Source organism: Salvelinus alpinus, chromosome 35 (genome assembly GCF_045679555.1).
Source record: "Salvelinus alpinus chromosome 35, SLU_Salpinus.1, whole genome shotgun sequence".
Classification (NCBI taxonomy): Eukaryota; Metazoa; Chordata; class Actinopteri; order Salmoniformes; family Salmonidae; genus Salvelinus; species Salvelinus alpinus.
The window spans coordinates 19979079-20000252 of record NC_092120.1 but is presented as its reverse complement, the minus strand read 5'-3'; the positions used below and the strand labels follow the sequence as shown (position 1 = coordinate 20000252).

General features: G+C 45.5%; 1 protein-coding gene across 2 annotated transcripts in view; it reads left to right on the top strand.

Annotated features, from left to right (window-relative positions):
* LOC139564043 (zinc finger protein 516-like) overlaps positions 1-21174 on the top strand; it is a 63200-nt gene that overhangs the window by 16050 nt on the left and 25976 nt on the right. For both annotated transcript variants that reach the window (XM_071383240.1, XM_071383241.1), the window contains exon 2: positions 15412-17742. In XM_071383240.1, coding sequence (XP_071239341.1) covers positions 15936-17742 — 1807 coding nt within the window. In that variant the 5' untranslated portion in view covers positions 15412-15935. The remainder of the gene's footprint in view (positions 1-15411; positions 17743-21174) is intronic.

Genomic DNA, 21174 nt, shown 5'->3' with positions numbered 1-21174 from the left:
TCAGGGATTGTGAAAAACTGAGTTGAAATGTATTTGGCTAAGGTGTACATGTAAACTTCCGACCTCAACTGTACGTGAAACCATGCTAGACATCTAGCCTAAATGCTGCAAAAGCACACACACACACACACATATACACACAGACAGAGTGTGTTGTGTAAAGCAGGGCAGAAGCTCGGCCCGATGTGAAAATAATAAAAGGAGTAGCAAATCCATTTGCTTATTTGTTATGTAACAGGACTGAGGGTTTATCATCGCTTGGGCAGACCGAGAGAGAGAGACACGCACAGCCCAGGTCTCTGTCGTCACGGCAACCTGGCGGCCCGCCTGCCAGGTGAATCCCGTTGGAATCGTTGAGCTCTGTCACCGACTGTCTTGAGTTCTCCAGAGAACCTGTAGACGTGCTGTAATCACCGCTGTTTACAGTATGGTTATGTGCAGCTGTGTGTTTTCAGCTTAGCTGTGCATAGTAGGCCACTCAACCCACTGATGACATCATTGTCTATGTTACCTTACCTTACTCATCGTTTACCTCACATTAACATACTAAAAACCATAGCAGAAATCTCATTATCTCACCCCAGGTTTATTTATAATATACCCCACCAGGACATTCTGTTATAGGTGACTGGTGCACTGTTAAAATGAAGTGTTTTGTAACACTAAAACTAGTAGCAACTAAGCTGCCACCATCGATTAAGGAGACGAAACCTTTTGTTTTCGAGTTTTGAAACACATGGGTGTAAGGGGTTATGATACAGATTGAAGGTGTACTGAAACATTCATCCTGAGGTGTTCTGAAACATGACATGGTGTGTTGTAACACCACTTAATCAAGAGTTGGGCAACATCTTGCAAGAGCCTGGGAGGGCTAACCCGGAAAAGGTTGAGTACACTATTATGGTGTTTCGAGTCCTGCCTAATAAGATCCCTTCTTCTGGAGTTTCCAAATACTGTAAATGGGAGTCCTTCCTCTTATACGGCGTGCTGTTAAACGCCTCATTGGCCATTCACAAAGGCCAAATGTACAGTATTATGCTCAAACAAAGGATACAAGAAAATATAGTTTGGTGAAAATACAAATTATTACCGTTTGTCCAGGATAATAACTCATGAGCACAAAATGTGTTTTTCAAGACATGATTTTGACGCTTCAAATGCTTTCTTTTCTTTGCAAATGTATTTGTTCTGTTATCTCGTTTGAACTCTGCTGCTTTAACTTACATTGCCCTCAATACTTTGGATTGGAACACCATTTATAATCTCACAATGGGCCTGGCAACTGTAGCCTGTAATTAGTGCCATTGTCTACCCTAGGAAAAATATTCAATTTCCACTGTGTTCTTTAAAATGTTAATTAAACAGTCAATATGTACGCTCTGAACTATTAGCATTTCAAACCATGTGATTGTATGAGAGGCACAGTTTGCCAAATCTGTTTTTGTGTGTTTTGATGTGGCCTTTTACATGCACTGAAACGCCAACAGTGGGTTTTCACAAGACTGTCTTAAAAACATTCATATTTCTGCTTTTCGGAGTACTTCCGTTCTGTTTTTTAAATACATTCAGTGGTATTATAACACTTATATTGGGTTTACATTCAAACACCGTCCATAGATTTACAACCATGTGCCTCATCTCAAATCGACCCCTTGCGTCAGCGTTCCCCAAACTCGGTCCTGGGGACCCCAAGGAGTACACTTTTTTTTTCTTCCCCCTAGCACCATACATCTGATTCATATAATTAACTAATCAGTGGTAGTGTTTGGGCAAAAACCAATACGTGCACCCCTTGGGGTCCCCAGGCCCGAGTTTGGGAAACGCTGACTTATGTCTAAGCAATGTAGTGAACTTTTCACCTAGCTTATCGAAGGGCAAGATAGATTTAGAACCATATCACCCACGTCAATCAAATCCTCTCTGATCGTCACAGTTAATTGTACCTTTAATTCAACGGGGAGTCCCATTGAGACCGAGGTCTTTTTCACAAGGGAGGCCCAACATTTGACCATTTCTACACATTTTTTTTAAATAAAAGAGAATTAAAAAAAACACAAGTGCATAGGGCTCAGGACATAGGGTCTAGGGGTCGATTTTTGGATTGGGCGACGGTATTTCAGAAGCACTGGTAGTCATTGTAGGAGACGCTATGGCTCTAGTGTACTCTGGCGCCAGCAGGTTGTGGCTCCAGACTCAAGTCAATCCTAGTCAACAGTAACTAATATGCAGACCAGCCCAGGTTCCTCTCTCTCTCTTAGAGAACAAAGCAGAGTGGAAACCTCGAGGGGCTTGAGGCAGACCAATGTATTGTGCTGGTCTTTCTGGATAAGACGCGTCCATTGAAACCACCTGTGACAGACATCACTACGTCCTTACTTCTGCTTGTTTTTAACCTCATATATCTGAACGTTGACCTTTTAGCATTTCAAGTGGAAGGGGACTCCAAATCAAACCATTTGAATGTATCTGTATTAACAAATCCCATGCAACACGAGGAGACATTTGGGTAGATGCAGTATCAAACTACGCAGAGTCATGATGTTATATACTAACACACAGTGACTGTGGCGTTATTCTGTGTTGCCTTTGGGATGCAGGAAGAGACTCCTGTCTTCAACATGCATGTGGCATCCATAAGCCATAAGCTGACAGAAAGAGGAAGCCTCTGAAATACTAATCCTATCAGATTCTCCCCCATAGGAGCTTTCTGGGCTAGGAGTGTTCGGCGATTGGAGAGCATGTAGCATTTCCTTGCTGTGGTTGGAGCCTGCGGTTCACCCTCTACCTCCGTCTATCTCTCTTGCTCAATCATTCACATAATCTCTTGTTTTGTCTTTATCTCGTTTCTCATACTATTTTTATCTATCTATCGCACTCTCGCACTCTTTTCAGAGGGAGCTTTCATTCTTCGTTTATACTTTCCAGTTGGTGAGTTAACAAGCAAGGCTGATGTCCACCAGCGGGAATCAGTCAGCCCTGTAAAGACATGACACAGATGTCCATGGTTCTGCTATCAATCACATCATTGTAATGTCTCAGAGGCAGTTTGTAGGAACTATTTTACATGTTGGTTCCTTGCAAACAGACCTGGGTTCAAATACTATTTTAAATCATTTCAAATACTTTATCTGAGCTTGATGGATCTTGGCTGGCTCAATCAACCAATAGAATAGTTCCAAAACTCCAAACCTTGCCAATCTGGCACTGCTGCCAGGCTAGAGCAAACGCTCAAGGTATTTGAAAGATTTCAAGTAATATTTGAACCCAGGTCTGCTTGTGAACTCCTTGTAAAGTCCTGTGTGATACTGTGAAATATCAAACACCTAAACTAGTGGTTTTCCTGTGTGCCGGTTCTGAGGCCCCGGGCAGATGTTTCTTTCTGTTCCCAGACCAATAGTGAAGTGGACTCCGTGTCACAATAACAAAGTGTTTGTGGCGAAGAAATTGGATTTCACCCACTGGTTATTTTATTTAGGTTGCACCTCGTTGTGTTATTGTATTTGTTTTGAACAGTTTGAACCAAGTTAGTGTTTGAGCATCTCCTGTCTCCATTGAGCTGAGGAGTTCTCTGTGAAACCACTCCCATATATATATATGAGAGAGAGAGAATCAATGCCTCCATTCTCTCCATCCCTATTTGTCATATCTCTTCATCTCATCCCCCTATGCAGTTATTTTTCTATAATGTACACATGCCATGTTATCATCAGGTTTTTACTTCACGTTAGACTGCAAGATGAAAAAGGATTAGAAGGGAATAGACAAAAAAAGAAAAGACAGGAGAAACTCTGGCACAGCTCTACATTGATAATGTTCTTTTTGTTCCTGTTTTGTTTGTGGCTACGTGTGTGTGTTGCTGTGGGGCTGGCTGGAAGTGTCTCTCGTGGGCCCGCGCCGCAGAGGGGGAATGCACGGGGGAGTTCAGTGACCTAATTGCATTCCAGAGAGGCTCATTTAAGTGGCTGTTCCAGGGGTTATTCTGGGCTGCCCACATAGGGGGTCGTAGGGAGTGAAGACCCTGGGATGCAGGTTCCACATGGGAGTCTCATCGCAGCCTACTGCTCTCTCCCTCGCCTCAGTCACAACTAGTCCATAAGAAACCTGTTAGAACTGGTTTGGCAAAGAACTCAACACGAAATGACCCTATCAAACAAATGCATCTTATCACTGTCCAAGTGTGTTTCCAGTTCCAACACCTTCTATTTTTGTCTTCCTTCATCTGTAAAACCAGATGTCTTGTCTTGGGAGCTTAAACCGTATTTCTTGTCTTATTTGTAAGACAAGTCCTACATTCACTCTAGCTCTTCAGCAGTCTTTCATTTAGGCCTGGGAATTGCCAGGGGACCTCGCAATACGATATTATCACGACACATGGGTGCTGAATACGATATGTATTGCGATTCTCACGATTGCAATATCAATATTGATTTTATTGCAATTTGATGTCCCGAATGAATTGTTCACTATATCTCCTGCACAGAGACAAAAGATAGAATGAGAAAACTAGTTTTGATCCGTCAGGTGAAATAAAAGTGCAGAAAACATGTTGGCTCACTATTTTTAAGGAAGATGGTGAACAAGCTATGGGATGGACCAGGGTTTGGCTCAAGTGCAGTCGACTAGCGCTAGCTAACAATAGCAAAAACAAACAAAATAATAACCATCCGGTTAGCGAGAAAATAAATATAGATACAAATGTTCTCCTCCGCTCCTGACTGCATGTGCTGCCATTCAAGTCAGTGATGGCATAATGGGTGGACTGGCGGCCACTGTGAGTGTATCTATGGGGATAAAGCAGGAAATAAAAGCAGGAAGTGTACCCATCAATATTTGCTGTGATTTGTTGATTCAACTCAACTGACGTTACAAAAAATACATTCCATTACATGAGCCATATCAGTTTACGGGCGTGTACGTAAATTTGCTCTGGCTATACTCCGATTTCAGTGCACTCTCATCTGAGTGAGGTGTACTCTCATTTGTGTCTGGAAGTAGCTAGAAAGCTAGCCAACGTTAGCCAGTTATCTTGGGTGCTTGACTGCCATTGTGTGATCAGAACACTCTGATCAACCCTACTCCTCAGCCAGAGGGTCCACTCTGAGCACTCCGAGAGCAAAACTCTCTGAATTTCCGAACAGACAATCTGACAACGCTCTGAGTTTACCAACGCTCAGAGCGCACTCCAGAGTGAGAGAGAGAACGCACCCTACGTCAGTTGAATGAGCGTTCTAAATGATTGCATCCGAATACCAGGCAGCTATTGCGAGTGTACCCATGGGTGTACCATTAAAATGTCCACGGTTATAGGTTCCAAGTCTGTTCTATTTATTCTAATTCTATGTGTGCTGCTGCTGCATTGTGGATGTCGTTGCCCAGTCAACCAAAGACGTGTTTGCTACAGCGCCTCGCTTTATTCAGCAAGGAACAACAACGTTTTATCACATTGCTAAGAGTCCACGTTACCGCAGAAACTGACTCAATTGCCCGGACGTCCTTTCTTCAGTCAGCTGTTAGTTGATGCAATAATTTCCATGGCGATGTAGAAGTTTCATTCAAATGATGCGAACTGATGTGGCCATAACAATTACCGAACAAATCAACTTAAAACAACAGTAGTGTATACTTGTTGTCTGTATGTTGGGCTGTCTAATCCAAATGTGTGAAGGATCTGGAGAAAAGGGAAGCCACACTAAGGCTGCCCACTTATGAAAGACAGTCCCTTAACTGCAACCTCACATCTGCAGGGTTAACTCCAGAGGGCCGCGCGTGTGTGTGTGTGTGTGTGTGTGTGTGTGTGCGTGCTTTCCTCTTCCACCCTCCCCCCGCCACCCCTGTCTGTTTTTCTCACACCACTCGTCAACCCCTAGCTGCTCCCCCAAAAAAGTAAAAATAAATATATATATATATTATATATATATATATATATATATATATATATATATGTGTTCATGTGATTTAAGCAGTTTCTGCTGACTCTTAACGTGATAAAACCTTGCTGCTCCTTGCTAAAACAAGCAAGGTGTTGTAGCAAACTAGTCTTCTGTTGCCTGGGCAATTCCCCCCACAACACAGCAGCATACGTTGAATTATAATTATTACAACAATTTGAATGGTAAAAAAAAAAAACGGTTGACATTATGTTCATTGTGCCAGCCCTAATCACTACGTTCAATGTCAAGTCGCTGCTGTATCTCTCAATCTCTCTGGGTGGTTTAGCTCAGTAGTAGTTAGTCTCTGGTTAAGTTAGGTGGTCAACTCTGCACCTTTGTGTGGAATGCTGTCATGAGTAGAGGTCACCGAGATTTATACAAATAGGGCGTTCCTGTGGGAGCAGCTAGGGGTTAACGAGTGGTGTGAGAAAAACAGACAGGGAAGCGCACACACACACACACACACAGCCCTCTGGAGTTAACCCTGCAGATGTGTGGGCCTGTTGGGACTGTTTTTCACCAAGGGGGCAGCCTTGGATTAGACAGTGCAACATACAGGCAACTAGTATACACTACACTAGACTCTTAGAAAAAATGGTTCCAATAGGGTTATTGGGTTCCATGTAGAACCTTCTGTGGAAAGGGTTCTACATCAAACTCAAAAGGGTTCTACCTCGAACCAAAAAGGGTTCTTCAAAGGGTTGTCCTTTAGGTTCTAGATTGCACATTTTTTTCTAAGAGTGTACTGTTGTTTTAAATTGGTTTGTTTGGTAATTGGTATGGTTTCTTACAAGAATTTAGTAAAATGAAGATTTAAGGATATTATTTTTTTATCAATGAGCAAAGTAGACAATGATTCCCTAAGCAAAATAGAAAAATGTGAGAACAACTCAAACAGATCCCAAAGTGTCCAGAACAATTCAATTTAAGGGGCTTTATTGGCATGGCAAACGTATGTTTACATTGCCAAAGCAAGTGAAATAGATAATGAACAAAAGTGAAATAAACAATAATAGTAAACATTACACTCACAAAAGTTCCAAAAGAATAAAGACATTTCAAATGTCATATCATGTCGATAAACGATGTTGTAATGATGTGAATGATGTACAAAAGGGAAAATAAATCAACGTAAATATAGGTTGTATTTACAATGGTGTTTGTTCTTCACTGGTTGCCCTTTTCTTTTGGCAACAGGTCACAAATCTTGCTGCTGTGATGACACACTGTGGTATTTCACCCAATAGATATGGGAGTTTATCAAAATTGGATTTGTTTTTCGATTTCTTTGTTGATCTGTGTAATCTGAGGGAAATATGTGCCTCTAATATGGTCATACATTTGGCAGAAGGTTAGGAAGTGCAACTCAGTTTCCACCTCATTTTGTTGGCAGTGTGCACATAGCCTGTCTTCTCTTGAGAGCCAGGTCTGCCTTTGGTGGCCTTTCTCAATAGCAAGGCTATGCTCACTGAGTCTGTACTTAGTCAAAGATGTCCTTAATTTTTGGTCAGTCACAGTGGTCAGGTATTCTGCCACTGTGTACACTCTGTTTAGGGCCAAAGCATTCTAGTTTGCTCTGTTTTTTTGTAAATTCTTTCCAATGTGTCAAGTAATTCTCTTTTTGTTTTTTCATGATTTGGGTGTGTCTAATTGTGTTGCTGTCCTGGGGCTCTGTGGGGTCTGTTTGTGTTTGTGAACAGAGCCCCAGGACCAGCTTGCTTAGGGGGCTCTTCTCCAGGTTTATTTCTCTGTAGGTGATAGATTTGTTATGGAAGGTTTGGGAATTGCTTCCTTTTAGGTGTTTGTAGAATTTAACATCTCTTTTCTGGATTTTGATAATTAGCGGGTATTGACCTAATTCTGCTCTGCATGCATTATTTGGTGTTTTACGTTGTACACAGAGGATATATTTGCAGAATTCTGCATGCAGAGTCTCAATTTGGTGTTTGTCCCATTTTTGTGAATTCTTGGTTGGTGAACGAACCCCAGACCTCATAACCATAAAGGGCGATGGGTTCTATAACTGATTCAAGTATTTTTAGCCAGATCCTAATTGGTATGCCAAATTCTATGTTTCTTTTAATGGCATAGAAGGCCCTTCTTGCCTTGACTGTCAGATCGTTCACAGCTTTTTGGAAGTTACCTGTGGCGCTGATGTTTAGGCCGAGGTATGTATAGTTTTTTGTGTGCTCTAGGGCAACGGTGTCTAGATGGAATTTGTGTTTGTGGTCCTGGGAACTGGACCTTTTTTGGAACACCATTATTTTTGTCTTACTGAGATTTACTGTCAGGGCCCAGGTCTGGCAGAATCTGTGCAGAAGATTTAGGTGCTGCTGTAGGCCCTCCTTGGTTGGGGACAGAAGCACCAGATCATCAGCAAACAGTAGACATTTGACTTCAGATTCTAGTGGTGGGGGGCCGGGTGCTGCAGAACAATTGTTTTTTGTTGTTGAAAACCCCTCCCTCCTTTCCTTGACCATGCGGTCATCCCAGCAGCACGGCCCACTCTCCGAAATCTAACATGACATTGTTGACCCAAATACCTGCTCTGGCCCCCGTACCCTCCTACAGCCCTCTTACATACACTCAAGCAGGGACCTAGCGGGTGCTTTTCATTTGTAAGACCCTTCTCACGTAAATAGAGAGACCCCCCCCTCTCCTCTTCCACCCACCACCCTCCTCCCACCCCACTTATCAAGGGTCTGCAGACAACCAGAGAGAGAAAGAGAGAGAGAGGGGGGGGAGAGAGAGAGAGGATCCCTCCATTGTTTTGTCTCTGCTGACACATTCATGGTGGGTTTCTGTTGGGGTTGTGGCTGGGGTTGGGTGGGGGGTATGGTTGGGATGGGTATAGGGGACGGAGAATGGGGTGGGGGGGGGGGGGGAGACAATGGACGCCGTGAGCCCCCGCTGGTCTCCCTGTCTGTGAGCGTGACCTGCTTTGACAGTCCCAGGCCTAGGCCCAGCCAGTCCACAGGGTGCTGGGCTGAGGGACTTCTCTGCTGCCCTCCACCCAAACACTAAATGGGCCTGTCCCACCCACACACAACAGTGCTCATGCACAAATGCATACGCACACACGCACACACACACACACACACACACACACACACACACACACACACACACACACACACACACACACACACACAGCAGGACTGGGACTACACTAGAACGCAAAGCCTCGTTATTGTCATTGAAGCTAGTACATTCAGCTATATAAACAGGGAGCATGACAAGAAAAGTTAAACAACAAAGTAAGCTACAGAGAATCAAATTGATTCGATTTGTGTTTGTATGCTACAGGCGACACCAATTGGTCATTCATACATGTACATTGACATGCACTGCATACATACAAAAGTCATCAGATACCAGAACTCCACTGTCTAAAAAGTTGCATGCAGAAGTAATAGCCTGTGCTTTCCCTGTCCTCTTGTCGTTGTTTATCCCTCTCTTCTTCTCGTTCTCTGGTTCTCTCCATCACACGGCTTACAGCAGGGCTCTTTGTCTGCATGCCGGGAATGGGGAGGCGAAGCACAGTTTGTTCATAATGGATTATTGATTAGTCTGAGAATCTGCTGGCTTGGGGGTTGATGGAGGGAGAGGCGAGGGGACGGGGGCTCTGTCCACACCACTGCTGTCCCGCCCTGAGCACTGAATGTGTCCACTTTATGAGCCCCTGTCTCTATACCGGGTGTGTGTGATTTTTAAAGAGTTCTCTGTGTTTCATGCCCAAAGCACACATGTGACTGACTATGAAGCTCTCAGTATGTACCAGTCGCTTTCAAAGCTTACTCTCTCTCTCTCTCTGTATGGAGCAGTGTTAAAATCTCAGTGTGCGTGGACCTCATAGAAATCTGTGTGGATAACTTTTGTAAAGCACCCCTCTGTTTGGCAATTTCATTTTTTTGTGCGTGTGCAGGCATGTGTGTTTGCATTTGTTCACGCATGTGTGTGTGAATAAGCATTCATTTTCTATCCGTATATGTTCCTCTTAAATGCTGTGCTCTGTGTCCCAATGAGGCTACAACAGACAGCAGGGCTGACGATGCCCCACACTGAAATGGCCCTGAGCCATTTGCTTTAATAAAGCGTATAGTGGGTGAGAAGGAGTGTGTTTCTTAAAGGCCACATCAGTCTCCGTCTCTCTTCGCGGTGTTTGTTGTGGTTGAGAGCCCTCCCTCTGGCTGACGGTGTTGTCCATCACAACGACGAGAGTACAGCTACAGCCCTCCGCTCTCCTCACCCTCTTGCCCTCCTTCCTCGCCTTTCTCCCTGCCAGACACACAGAAGAATGTGGTGCAAGACCAGCTCCAGATGTCCCAAGAACCTCCCTGAGATCTGAGATGGAAATAGGCCTCCTTTCTTTGAAGGGCTCTGGATCGATGAGAAAGAAATAAGAGCGGATTTCCTCGTTTCGCACAGCAGCTCGACCTTCAGCTGCCGGAGTTCAACATTTTTGTGGGGGGAAATGTGTTTTTGTCTTCCTCCCCACTAACAGCCCCTTTATCTCAGCTGAGAAGGTTTGTGTGGGTTTTAAACTCATGGTACGACATGTTAAAAGTGCATCGGTATATCTGACACATTTATAGAGCCAATTTAGACATTATAGAGCTACAGTATAATAGACTTAGCCCTTCTCAAACCATGCGTCTGCATCAGGGTTGGGATCAACGCTAGCAAGATGGAGTGGGCTACATGACAGCCAAGGCATTCAATTCAAGGTTGGGCTTATCATAGGATATGAGGAGCTTTTTGGGTCAGCGGGGCGGGGGGAATGAGGGTGGGGGGAATGGGGGTGGACATGTTGAAATCAAGTCTTTGACAAGAAACCCGTGGTGGGTGTAGTTTTTGCATTACTGTAACACTCATCACAGAAGTCCTAATAATGAATGGTAACATTGTTCCTCTGGACACACACACACACACACACACACACACACACACACACACACACACACACACACACACACACACACACACACACACACACACACACACACACACACACACAAAGTCTTATACAGCCAACCTTGTGGAGACACACCATTTAGTCCCATTCAAAATCCTATTTTCCCTAACCCCTAAACCTAACCCTAACCTGTACTCTAACCCTAACCTTAACCCAAAAACCTAACCTTAATCCTAACCCTAGCCTCTAACCCTTAACCTAATTCTAACCCTAACAGTAATTCTTACCTTAACCCTAAACCTCCTAGAAATAGCATTTGACCTTGTGGGGACGAACAAAATGTCCTCAGTTGGTCAAATTTTTGGGGACTTCTGGTCCCCACAAGAATAGTTAAACACGTCCACAGAGACACACATACACACTATTAGCCAATTTGTCATTTCTTTCTTACTTTGTGTTGAGAGGGGAGCGTGTTTCTCCTTCAGCTAGGCTAATCTCATTACAGTTTAATTTGAACATGTGACCGTCTGGTGGATGACAGGCTTAATGCTCGCTGAAAACTTACTCAATCAGCACACCCCATTTAATAACAAATAAGATCATTATCCTCTTTTTTTTAACACTTAAACAGGAAGAAATAAACCAGGAAGTATTAAAGGGGCAATCTGCAGTTCGAACAATAACAAAGTGAACACCCCGTCACTGATTTGGTAAACAGCCGAGGAATGGGGCTGGAGAAATGTTACCACTCTCAGACTAAATGGGGCAAGAGACAGATGGGGGGGATATTAAGGAAGAAAAGCGGGGAGAATGAAGATCTGTTCAGATCTAGGTGTTTACTTGTCAGTCCTTTCCAGCAATGTGAATTCCTTATGGGCAATTCCAAGGTATTTACTATTTACGCTTTGACTTTAAAGCGGATGCCAAACAAAAACCATTGATTTCAAAGTACAACTCTATGCACAAGGAATACTTTTAACAATTGCTACAGAAAATTTAACAAAAACTCATTTATTGGAAGAACTGTGCAGATGCAAACTTGGGTAACAGAGTTAGGGTTAAACCTCCCTCGGGTTTTTATGCGACCATGTTTTCCAAAAGCTCTGTTAAATATCTGCTCCGAATTAAGATCTACAGATGTCTGCAGAAAGAATGGGGTGTCAGCTATGACATGGTGCCTTGAATTTGAAAACATCTCTCGGTTATTGAACTACAGTAACTGTAGTGGATATACACCTGGTAACGGAATTACGGTAACGGAATTACATGACCTGTACTGCACAGAAATGCATAATTTTGTATCTGAATCTCAGTCTCCCTCATGTTTCACAAGTTTGGACATCGCAGCACAGTAGAGTACAGTGCAGTACAAAACAGCACAGCAGGGCAGTAGAGTAGAGTAGAATTGATTAGAGTAGGGTAGAGTAATGCAGGCTTGACTTCAGTAAAGTGCAGTAGAGCACAGTAGAGTTCCATACATTACAGTAAAGTGTAGTTCAATACAGTAAAAAAATAAAATAATACTCTACTGTACTGTACTATCCAAACTTGTGAATCATACGTCTATAATAGGTTCAGATTTGGTCCAGTTCGGTCTGTCTGTGAACGTTAACATCAACTCCAGTGTGGACCGACCACATTTCAACTACTTTTCAATGTCCATGGACGCCCAGTGCTTAGTGGGTGAAGATGCTGGTTACATTAAATGGAAAGAGAGGGGGCTTATGGGTAGGTGTCAGTAAGTGCTGGGAGAGGTGACATTAACTGGAGAGAGAGGCTGAGAGAGAGAGAGAGAGAGAGGGGTTGTTATCATCTGAACATATCGGTGTGCCAGTGGGAGGGAGGACCGTAGCAGATGACCCAACTGTGGTTTGTGACTACTATGATTTCCCGTTGTATCCAATTCAGTTGCAGTAATTCCGTTACTGATTTTGGGGTAATTTCGTTACCAATTTGGTAAAGGAATTATGAGTTTGAATCACTTAATAATTCATAAACCAATGGAAATGCCCTTATGTAATTGACTTAAGGCTTGTTTTAGTGTGATTTAGTCAAGTTTAGTCTCTTAGTTTTTTTTTGTGATTACTAATATATTTTCTTTGAGACTTAATGCTTTGCCAGTAAAATCATTCTTAGACTTTACTTTGATCAAATCGAACACAGATTTGTAGATGTTGTCGCAGCGAAATTCTTATGTTGCACTAATATGTAGCAATACAATAACAATCCACACATAATCCAAAAAGTCAAAAAAGAATAACAAGAAATTAAGAAATATCAGAACGACCTATGTCAGAGAGCGGAATACACTGAGCGCACAAAACATTAGGAACACCTGCTCTTTCCATGACATAGACTGACAAGTTGAATTCAGGTGAAAGCGATGACCCATTATTCATGTCACCTTTTTAAATCCACTTCAATCAGTGTAGATGAAGAGGAGGAGACAAGTTAAGGGAAGCATTTAAAGCCCTGAGACAATTGTGACGTGCAATGTGTGTTTGTGCCATTCAGAGGGTGAATAGGCGAGACAAAATATTGAAGTGCCCTTGAACGGGGTATGGTAGTAGGCGCCAGGCACACCGGTTTGTATCAAGAAGTGCAACACTCAAACAGTTTCCCGTGTGTATCAAGAATGGTCCACCATCCAGACAACTTGACACAACTGTGGGAAGCATTGGAGTCAACATGGGCCAGCATCCCTGTGGAACGCTTTCAACACCTTGTAGAGTCCACGCCTCAACGAATTTAGGGTGCTCCGAGGGCAAAAGGGGTGCAACTCAATGGTAGGAAGGTGTTCCTAATGTTTTGTACACTCAGAGTATATAAATGGTGTGTATAGACAGTGTGGACAGGATATGAATAGAACAGTTGTGTACAGCACTAGTTATATATGATAATACATGACTACAATACATTATATACATATAAAGTTAGTAAAAACAGTATGTAAACATTATTAAAGTGTCCAGTGTTCAATGGTTGTGTACATCGGGCAGCAGTCTCTTCAGGTGAAAGGGAGAGTGCGTTGATGCACCTGTAATGTCTCACTTATTTAACAGTGACTGTTTAGCATTTTAGGCTGTGGCTAGCATTCAGACCTTGAATCTTTCAGTAATCCTCAATGAAACATACTGTCTTCAGCACCTTCGAGAACACCACCACTAGCGCCTCGTTTTATTTTATTTTTTTTGGGGGGGGGGGGTGGGGGGTGGAATAGAGGTGAAACCAAAGTCTTCAACCGGTTTCAACTTTAAGCGGCTCATGATTGTAACATGTGGACCAGTGAAATCTTGCGTCTGAGATGCTCTCCCTCTGATACAAATACAATGGGCTTTTCTCAGAGGCATTAGGCAGTGTCATGCTCTCGCTCATGTCGACACGGCGTTCACAATACGTATCGCATTCATGCCTGACTTGCTGTTGACGTATCGCTCAATCCGTATGATGTCCATGTGCAGCAGATGAGAACTGCTTTGTGATACGGTTAAACTGACATATAGTGCTATACTCTCCAGTGGCAGTTTGTGTGTGTGCGTGTTTTGATAGCCCCTCATTTCCCACCTCGTCCTCTTAGGATTTTGATCGATTATCCACTTCTAACGATAGTCAGTCATTCAGCCTGGTGAGCTATGAGCGGTGGATGATGTAATAACCGGTAATCGTGCTGTCAATCATCCTTCCTCATAACTCCAACTCAATCCTCTATTATTCTCCCTTTCTATATATGTATTATTCATTTTAGTCTCTTCTGGCGTCTTTTCAAATTTGAAATGAATCTGAATACAGTAAGGGGCTTTTCGAGGTAAAAAGTTCACATTAATTCGTGCCTTTGTCCTTTGTTGGTATGTGTCCTGCACTTCAATTGGGCTTTTTGTTGAGTCCACGTTCAGAATTGTGGAACTTGCAACAGTGAGATTGAGACATGAGAGAGAGAGAGTGTAAAGCAACTCATAAATGATCTCTCTCTCTCTCTCACTCTCTCTCTTTACTCTGGAAGAGTGGAAAGAGCCACTTCCTGTTGTGTGCTTAAGATCCCTGCCATGTGATAGTGTCAGTTGAAGCGGGCGTGGGGAATATGGTGGCTAGGCTCAGGCTGCTGGCGCTGATCTTGCTGATGTGAGTGAACGTTGCTCTGCGGTGCGATTGTGTGCAAAGTGTCGACTCAGCTGGAGTGGCGTCAGTGGCAGCGCCGTGCACAATCACACACAGTGGCCCTCTCTGTCTGACATTTCAACAGACCTACATATGATATCACCCCATACACACGCCGAGGTGCTTACTTACATAGAGACGTACACACATGCTGCATGCTCTGACACATACCCGGAGTTATGAATATGCAAATGTGTAACGGATCACTGTAGGTGAAGTGGCTTTGGCTATGGTAACGCTGTCTCTTTGTTCTGTCTCTCTCGCTCTCTCTCTCTCTCTCTCTCCCTTTCTGTATTGCCAAAATAACTATGTTGATTATTGACAATTCAATAAGATATAAAAGACATTTAGAAACATTTATCAGAATTAGTGAGTACTCAATTTCGTTTGATCTCTCTCTCTCTCTCTCAGGGTGAGGACCTTCCTGGAAGCTGCTGATATGCTGAAAAATAAAGCCAAAGAAATGCCAGCCAGTGAACAGAACAGGAGAGGAGACATGGAGTAACAGTGTCTGACTATACACAGCCACAGATAGAGCTTGTTAATGTGTTGCCATATACCATGACTGATTCCTTCTGACACAGTGTAAGGTACCCAGAGATGTACGATTCCCGATAGTGCTGTGTAAGCTATTTTACAAAGGGCTGTATAGCAGGCACAGAGACATTGACAGTGTTGGATTCACTGACTGTCAGTGCATGGATGAAGACAGATAGATGGCATACTGAAGATAGATGGCAAAAGAGTGTTAAATGAACACGGCCTGAATAGCACTGGATGCACCCTTACAGTTGGCAGTGGATGAGCACGGACAGATAGCATTGGGATTGGCTGATACAGACGGAGAACGCTAGAGCTAGATGAGCTACTGCGGATAGCAGTGTAGATCCACTGTTAGCGAGTTAGCGCAGGCAGGGAGTGGGAGGCGTAGCACCATGAACCCCAGAGAGAGCGGAGGAGGAGGAGTGGAGGCCATGGAGACCCAGGCGGGAGGGCTGGAGGTGGGGGAGGAGGGAGGCAAGGCCAGCCATGGAGGAGATGGAGAAGAGGGGGAAGAAGACAAGGCCTCAGCCTACGACTGCAACGTGTGTGGCCGCAGCTTCCCCTTCCAGAGCTCTCTGTCGCAGCACATGCGGCGCCACACAGGCGCACGCCCCTACAAGTGCCCCTACTGCGACCACCGCGCCTCCCAGAAGGGCAACCTCAAGGTCCACATCCGCAGCCACAAGCTGCGCACGCTCACTAGCCACCACCCCGAGGAGGAGGAGGGGCCAGAGGAGGAAGAGGACGGGTCAGTTGAAGTGGGTGTGTCTGAGGGCCTGGACGGTGGAACCAGTCCGACGAAGAGCAGCTCGGCCTGTAACAGGGTCGTCAACGGAGACGCTGACACAGAAGAGGGCATAGGGAAGACGGCGGTGAGGAGCGTCAAAAGGGAGAAGTCGAGCTCTGAGCAGCGGCCATATTGCTGCCGTCTGTGCGGGTACCAGACCCAGCGCGAGGACCAACTGCTCAGTCACATCGAGAAGGTGCACATCACAGCCGACATGGAGGACGAGACTACCCCAGTGAGTCAGGAGGCAGTGGCAACGGAGGGAGAAGCAGGGACTCAGGTCACTGATGGTGCCTTCCCCTGTGAGACGTGTGGCCAGGTGTTCACACAGGCCTGGTTCCTTAAGTCCCACATGAAGAAGCACGCAGGCCTCCTTGAGCACTGTTGTCGGGTGTGCGGCCGCCGCTTCAGGGAAGCCTGGTTCCTCAAGAGCCACATGAAGACCCACAATGGCTCCAAGGCCTCCGGCCGGGGGAAACCCAAGGCAGACTCCCAAGAGGCCGCGGCCACCGTCAACGACGTGGCCCAAGACCCAGAGACCAATGGGACCTCCACAAGCCTTTACCAGGTTTGCTCCAAGTGTGGAAACCTGTTCCATGACCGAGAGAGCCTGAAGGCCCACGAGAAGATCCACAGCCAGGCTAAGCAGCCGACACAGGGCCCGAGACGACCTAGCGATGATGCGGACTCTCTCGGTGCCAAAAGGCGCCTCCTGGACTACCTCAGCCTCCAGCCAGCTGTCGAAGAAAAACCCCAGGAAGAGAAGAGGCGCTTAGGCCAGAGGATCCCCGAGCTGGACCCAGTTTGTAGCTACCAGGCCTGGCAGCTGGCTACGCGGGGCAGGGTTCTGGAGCCTGTGGAGGCATACAGTATGAAGGCTACGGCAGGTGGAGAAGGGGATGAGGTCCTGACTGGAGGGACCGTGGTGTACGAGAAGGAGAGCAGCCACTACATCCTGGAGGGCCAGCAGAGGGAGCGACGCTCAGGGAGACGCAGCAGCGCCAGCGGGGGAGGGGGTAGTAGCCACCACACCTCCCCCGGGGAGCGCACTCCCGAGAGCCTGAGCGACTCGGAGTACCGTCCCTCCTCCCGCCAGGGCCGACGTTCCTCCTCCTCCCAGCAGAGCCAGTCCAAGTCCACCGAGTGCTTCGAGTGCGGAAAGGTGTTCCGTAGCCGCCACCAGATGATTGTGCACCAGCGGGTCCACCAGAGGCGAGACGGGGGCAGGGGTTCCGGGTCCGGAGGGGACAACAGGGCAGGGCAAGGAGGGGACCGGTGGGGATCCACCAGTGATCCCGAATCAGGCTCCCCTAGCAGGCCCAGCACCCCAGGGTACGGGAACTCACCACCAGCCTCCACCCTGGGAGAGGACGCCCCTGAGATGGGCACCGCCAACGCAGTCCCACTGGCAGGTTAGTGAACATACCTCGGCTGTTATTTAAGTAGTTCCTGACCCTAATATAAGCCCTCTGTCGTGTGACCGTAGTTGGATTAGTGAGGGGGGAATTGGGCAATATTTGAGAGGAAATAGAATGTGAACAAACCCTTTCTCTGACAACAGCAAGATATTTAACTCTGTTCTCAAGAGATTTAGAATGACAAAATCCAAGAGATAAGCTTCAATGTAAGGACTATGTTAAGCATGCTGTAGGAGCTCATTCCTTTTCAAGCTCTTTCAAGGCCCCTGATCTTGACAGTCTCCCACTAGCAAACATCTGTTGGTGAGATCCCTATCATTGTGATTCCATCTCGTCAACTCAGCCCCATATGGAGTGGGGACATGAGCCACCCTGTGGCGATAGATGGAACTGCTCAGGATCTGTTTTTTGAGTGCGCTTTACATAAACAAGATGATAGACTGTATCATGTCAGGTCATTATGTTCTCATTTGTGTTCAAGCCACTGTTGAAAACAGCAAGACGGTTGACAAAAGCAGACCAAGATGAAAAGTCAATGGGTGGTTTGATGAAAGCTTATGCTTTGAAAGTGGCATTACAATTGAGTTGGAATTCTTGGAATGCCTATCATTTCTTCCCCCCTTTTGAGCAATAAACACTGGGGAAAAATACTGATAAACATATACATCTTGGTTGATTTAAGATTCAAGATTGCTTGGTATGTATGTTCTTCAGTATGGCACAGACAGGTATTTGAGTGGGTGTCAGTGTTAGCACTAACTTGTTGAAAATATGTCTCTGCTTATCATGTTTTCATACACAGTTAAGAATCAGAGCTTAGTCTTTCACTCTCTTCCCTGGCGGGTTAGAATGTCAGAAATAGAAGTCGTTTTTCTTCGTGCTCGAGCAGTGTGCTATTTCAGCTTTTCCTGTCTCAGGAAACCCCCCCCCCCTTTTATCTGTGTGAATATGTTTTTGCTCTCCTTTTTTAAATTATTTACGGTGAAAAGAATCTGTATTTTTTTTTCTCCCCCTCTGCTTTCAACACGAGAGTGTTTGAAAATTGAGCAGAGAGAAATAGAGAAATAGCACGAGAACACGCAACTTCACTAGACTAAAGAAAGAATGGAGAAAGTTGCTTTTTTGTTCATCTCTGTTGTGAACTTCCTGTTTTGTCATTCATGTACTAAATCCCCAGACAGGAACATTTACTTATTCAGTTAGTATGCAGAGAATGGATCTTACTTATCATATCCCTTGGGATGTTATGTGCAGTAGCCTACGTATGAGAACATTAAGAATATTAACTCGTGCAGTCAGAGCCATGAGTGAGTCGCCTGGTTCCAGAACTGTTAGTGCAGTATAGACAACTCAACATGTTTGTCATCACAATGACCATAGGAGTTGGCAAGACAGCACAAACATATCTGGGACCAGGCTAATGAGAGATTGAGGAGATTTTAAGATCACAGCAATGGATTCTGAGTGAACATAGTTTTTTCCCCCTCCCTCGTGGCAGTTGGTTTAAAACAGAACTCAGGATCATGTTCATTAGGTTACACAATGAAATACATTCTTAAACGTTCTACAACTGAACATGAAAATGAGCATTTCTAATTGGACAAGGACAGGTAGTCCCTCCCTGTTTCAGTCAGTTTTTCCCCCATTTGATGCCAAATGAACAGGACACAGGCCGTGGCAGTGATGGCCACATTTGACATTTTAGTCATTTAGCAGATGCTCTTATCCCAGAGCAACTTACAGTTAGTGCATTCATCTTAAGATAGCTAGGTGGGACAACCACATAGTAAGTACATTATTCCTCAATAAAATAGCTATCAGCAAAGTCCGAGCTAGTAAGGGGGGGGGGAAAGTTCACAAAACCTTTGTTCACAAAACTTTCTCCCCTCGAATGCTGTGGGATTATTTAAGATACTCTTTGATGAGGTAGGGTTTCAGATGTTTTCGGGAAGATGGGCAGGGACTCTGCTGTCCTAGTGGGAGGGTTAAGGGACCTGAGGTGGCAGAATGGAGTGCTCGGGTTGGAGGTGTAGGGTTTGAGTACAGCCTGAAGGTAGGGAGGGGCAGTTCCTCTTGCTGCTCTGTAGGCAAGTACCATGGTCTTGTAGTGGATGCAAGCTTCGACAGGAAACCAGTGGAGTGTGCACAGGAGCGGAGTGACACGGGAAAACTTGGGAAGTTTGAACACCAGGCGGGCTGCAGCATTCTGGGTAAGTTGCAGGGGTTTGAAGGCGCAAGCGGTGTCCTAGCCAACAGCGTAGTCCAGACAGGAGATGACAAGTGCCTGGATTAGGACCTGCGCCGCTTCCTGTGTGAGGTAGGGTCGTACTCTACGGATGTTGTAGAGTATGAACCTGCAGGAGCGAGTTACTGCTTTGACGTTTGCAGAGAACGACAGGGTGTTGTCCAGGTAAGGTTCTTTGCATTCTCGGGGGGGGGGGGGGGGGGGGCACCGTGGAGTTGTCAACTGTGATGGAGAGGTCTTGGAGCGGGAAGGCCTTCCCCGGGAGGAAGAGCAGCCACGCCTTGTCGATGTTGAGCTTGAGGTGGTGGGCTGACATCCAAGCTAAGATATCTGCCAGGCATGAAGGGGGGAAGGATAAAAGTAGTTGAGTGTCATTCGCATAGCAATGATAGGAGAGACCATGTGAGGATATGATGGAGCCGAGTGACTTGGTATATAGAGAGAAGAGGGCCTAGAACCGAGCCCTTGGGGACACCAGTAATGAGAGTACGTGTTGCAGATACAGATCCTCTCCACATCACCTGGTAGGAGCGGCTTGCCAGGTAAGATGCAATCCAAGCGTGTGCAGAGCCTGAGATGCCCAGCCCTGAGAGGGTGGAGAGGAGGATCTGGTGGTTCAGTGTTGAAGGCAGCGGATAGATCTAGGAGGATGAGAACAGAGGAGAGAGAGTCAGCTTTGGCAGTGCGGAGAGCCTCCGTGACACAGAGGAGAGCGGTCTCGGTTGAGTGAACCGTCGTAAAGTCTGACTGGTTGGTGTCAAGACGATTGTTCTGAGATAGATGGTGAGAGAGTTGGTTAGAGACAGCACACTCAAGTGTTTTGCAAAGAAAAGAAAGAAGGGATACTGTTCTGTAGTTTTTGATGTCAGAGGAGTGTTGATTTCTTGAGGAGGGGTGCGACTCGGGCCCTTTTGAAGTCAGAGGGGACGCAGCCAGTGGTCAGGGATGAGTTGATGAGGGAAGTGAGGAATGGGAGAAGGCCTCCAGAGATGGTCTAGAGGAGAGGAATAGGGTCAAGCGGGCAGGTTGTTAGGCAGCCGGACCTCACTAGTTGCAGGGTTTCATCTGGAGAGAGAGGGGAGAACGCGGTCAAGGCATAGGGTAGTTCTGTGGGACCACTGAATGAGAAGCGGATGACGTCAGTCTTCTTTTCAAAGTGGTTGACAAAGTCATCTGCAGAG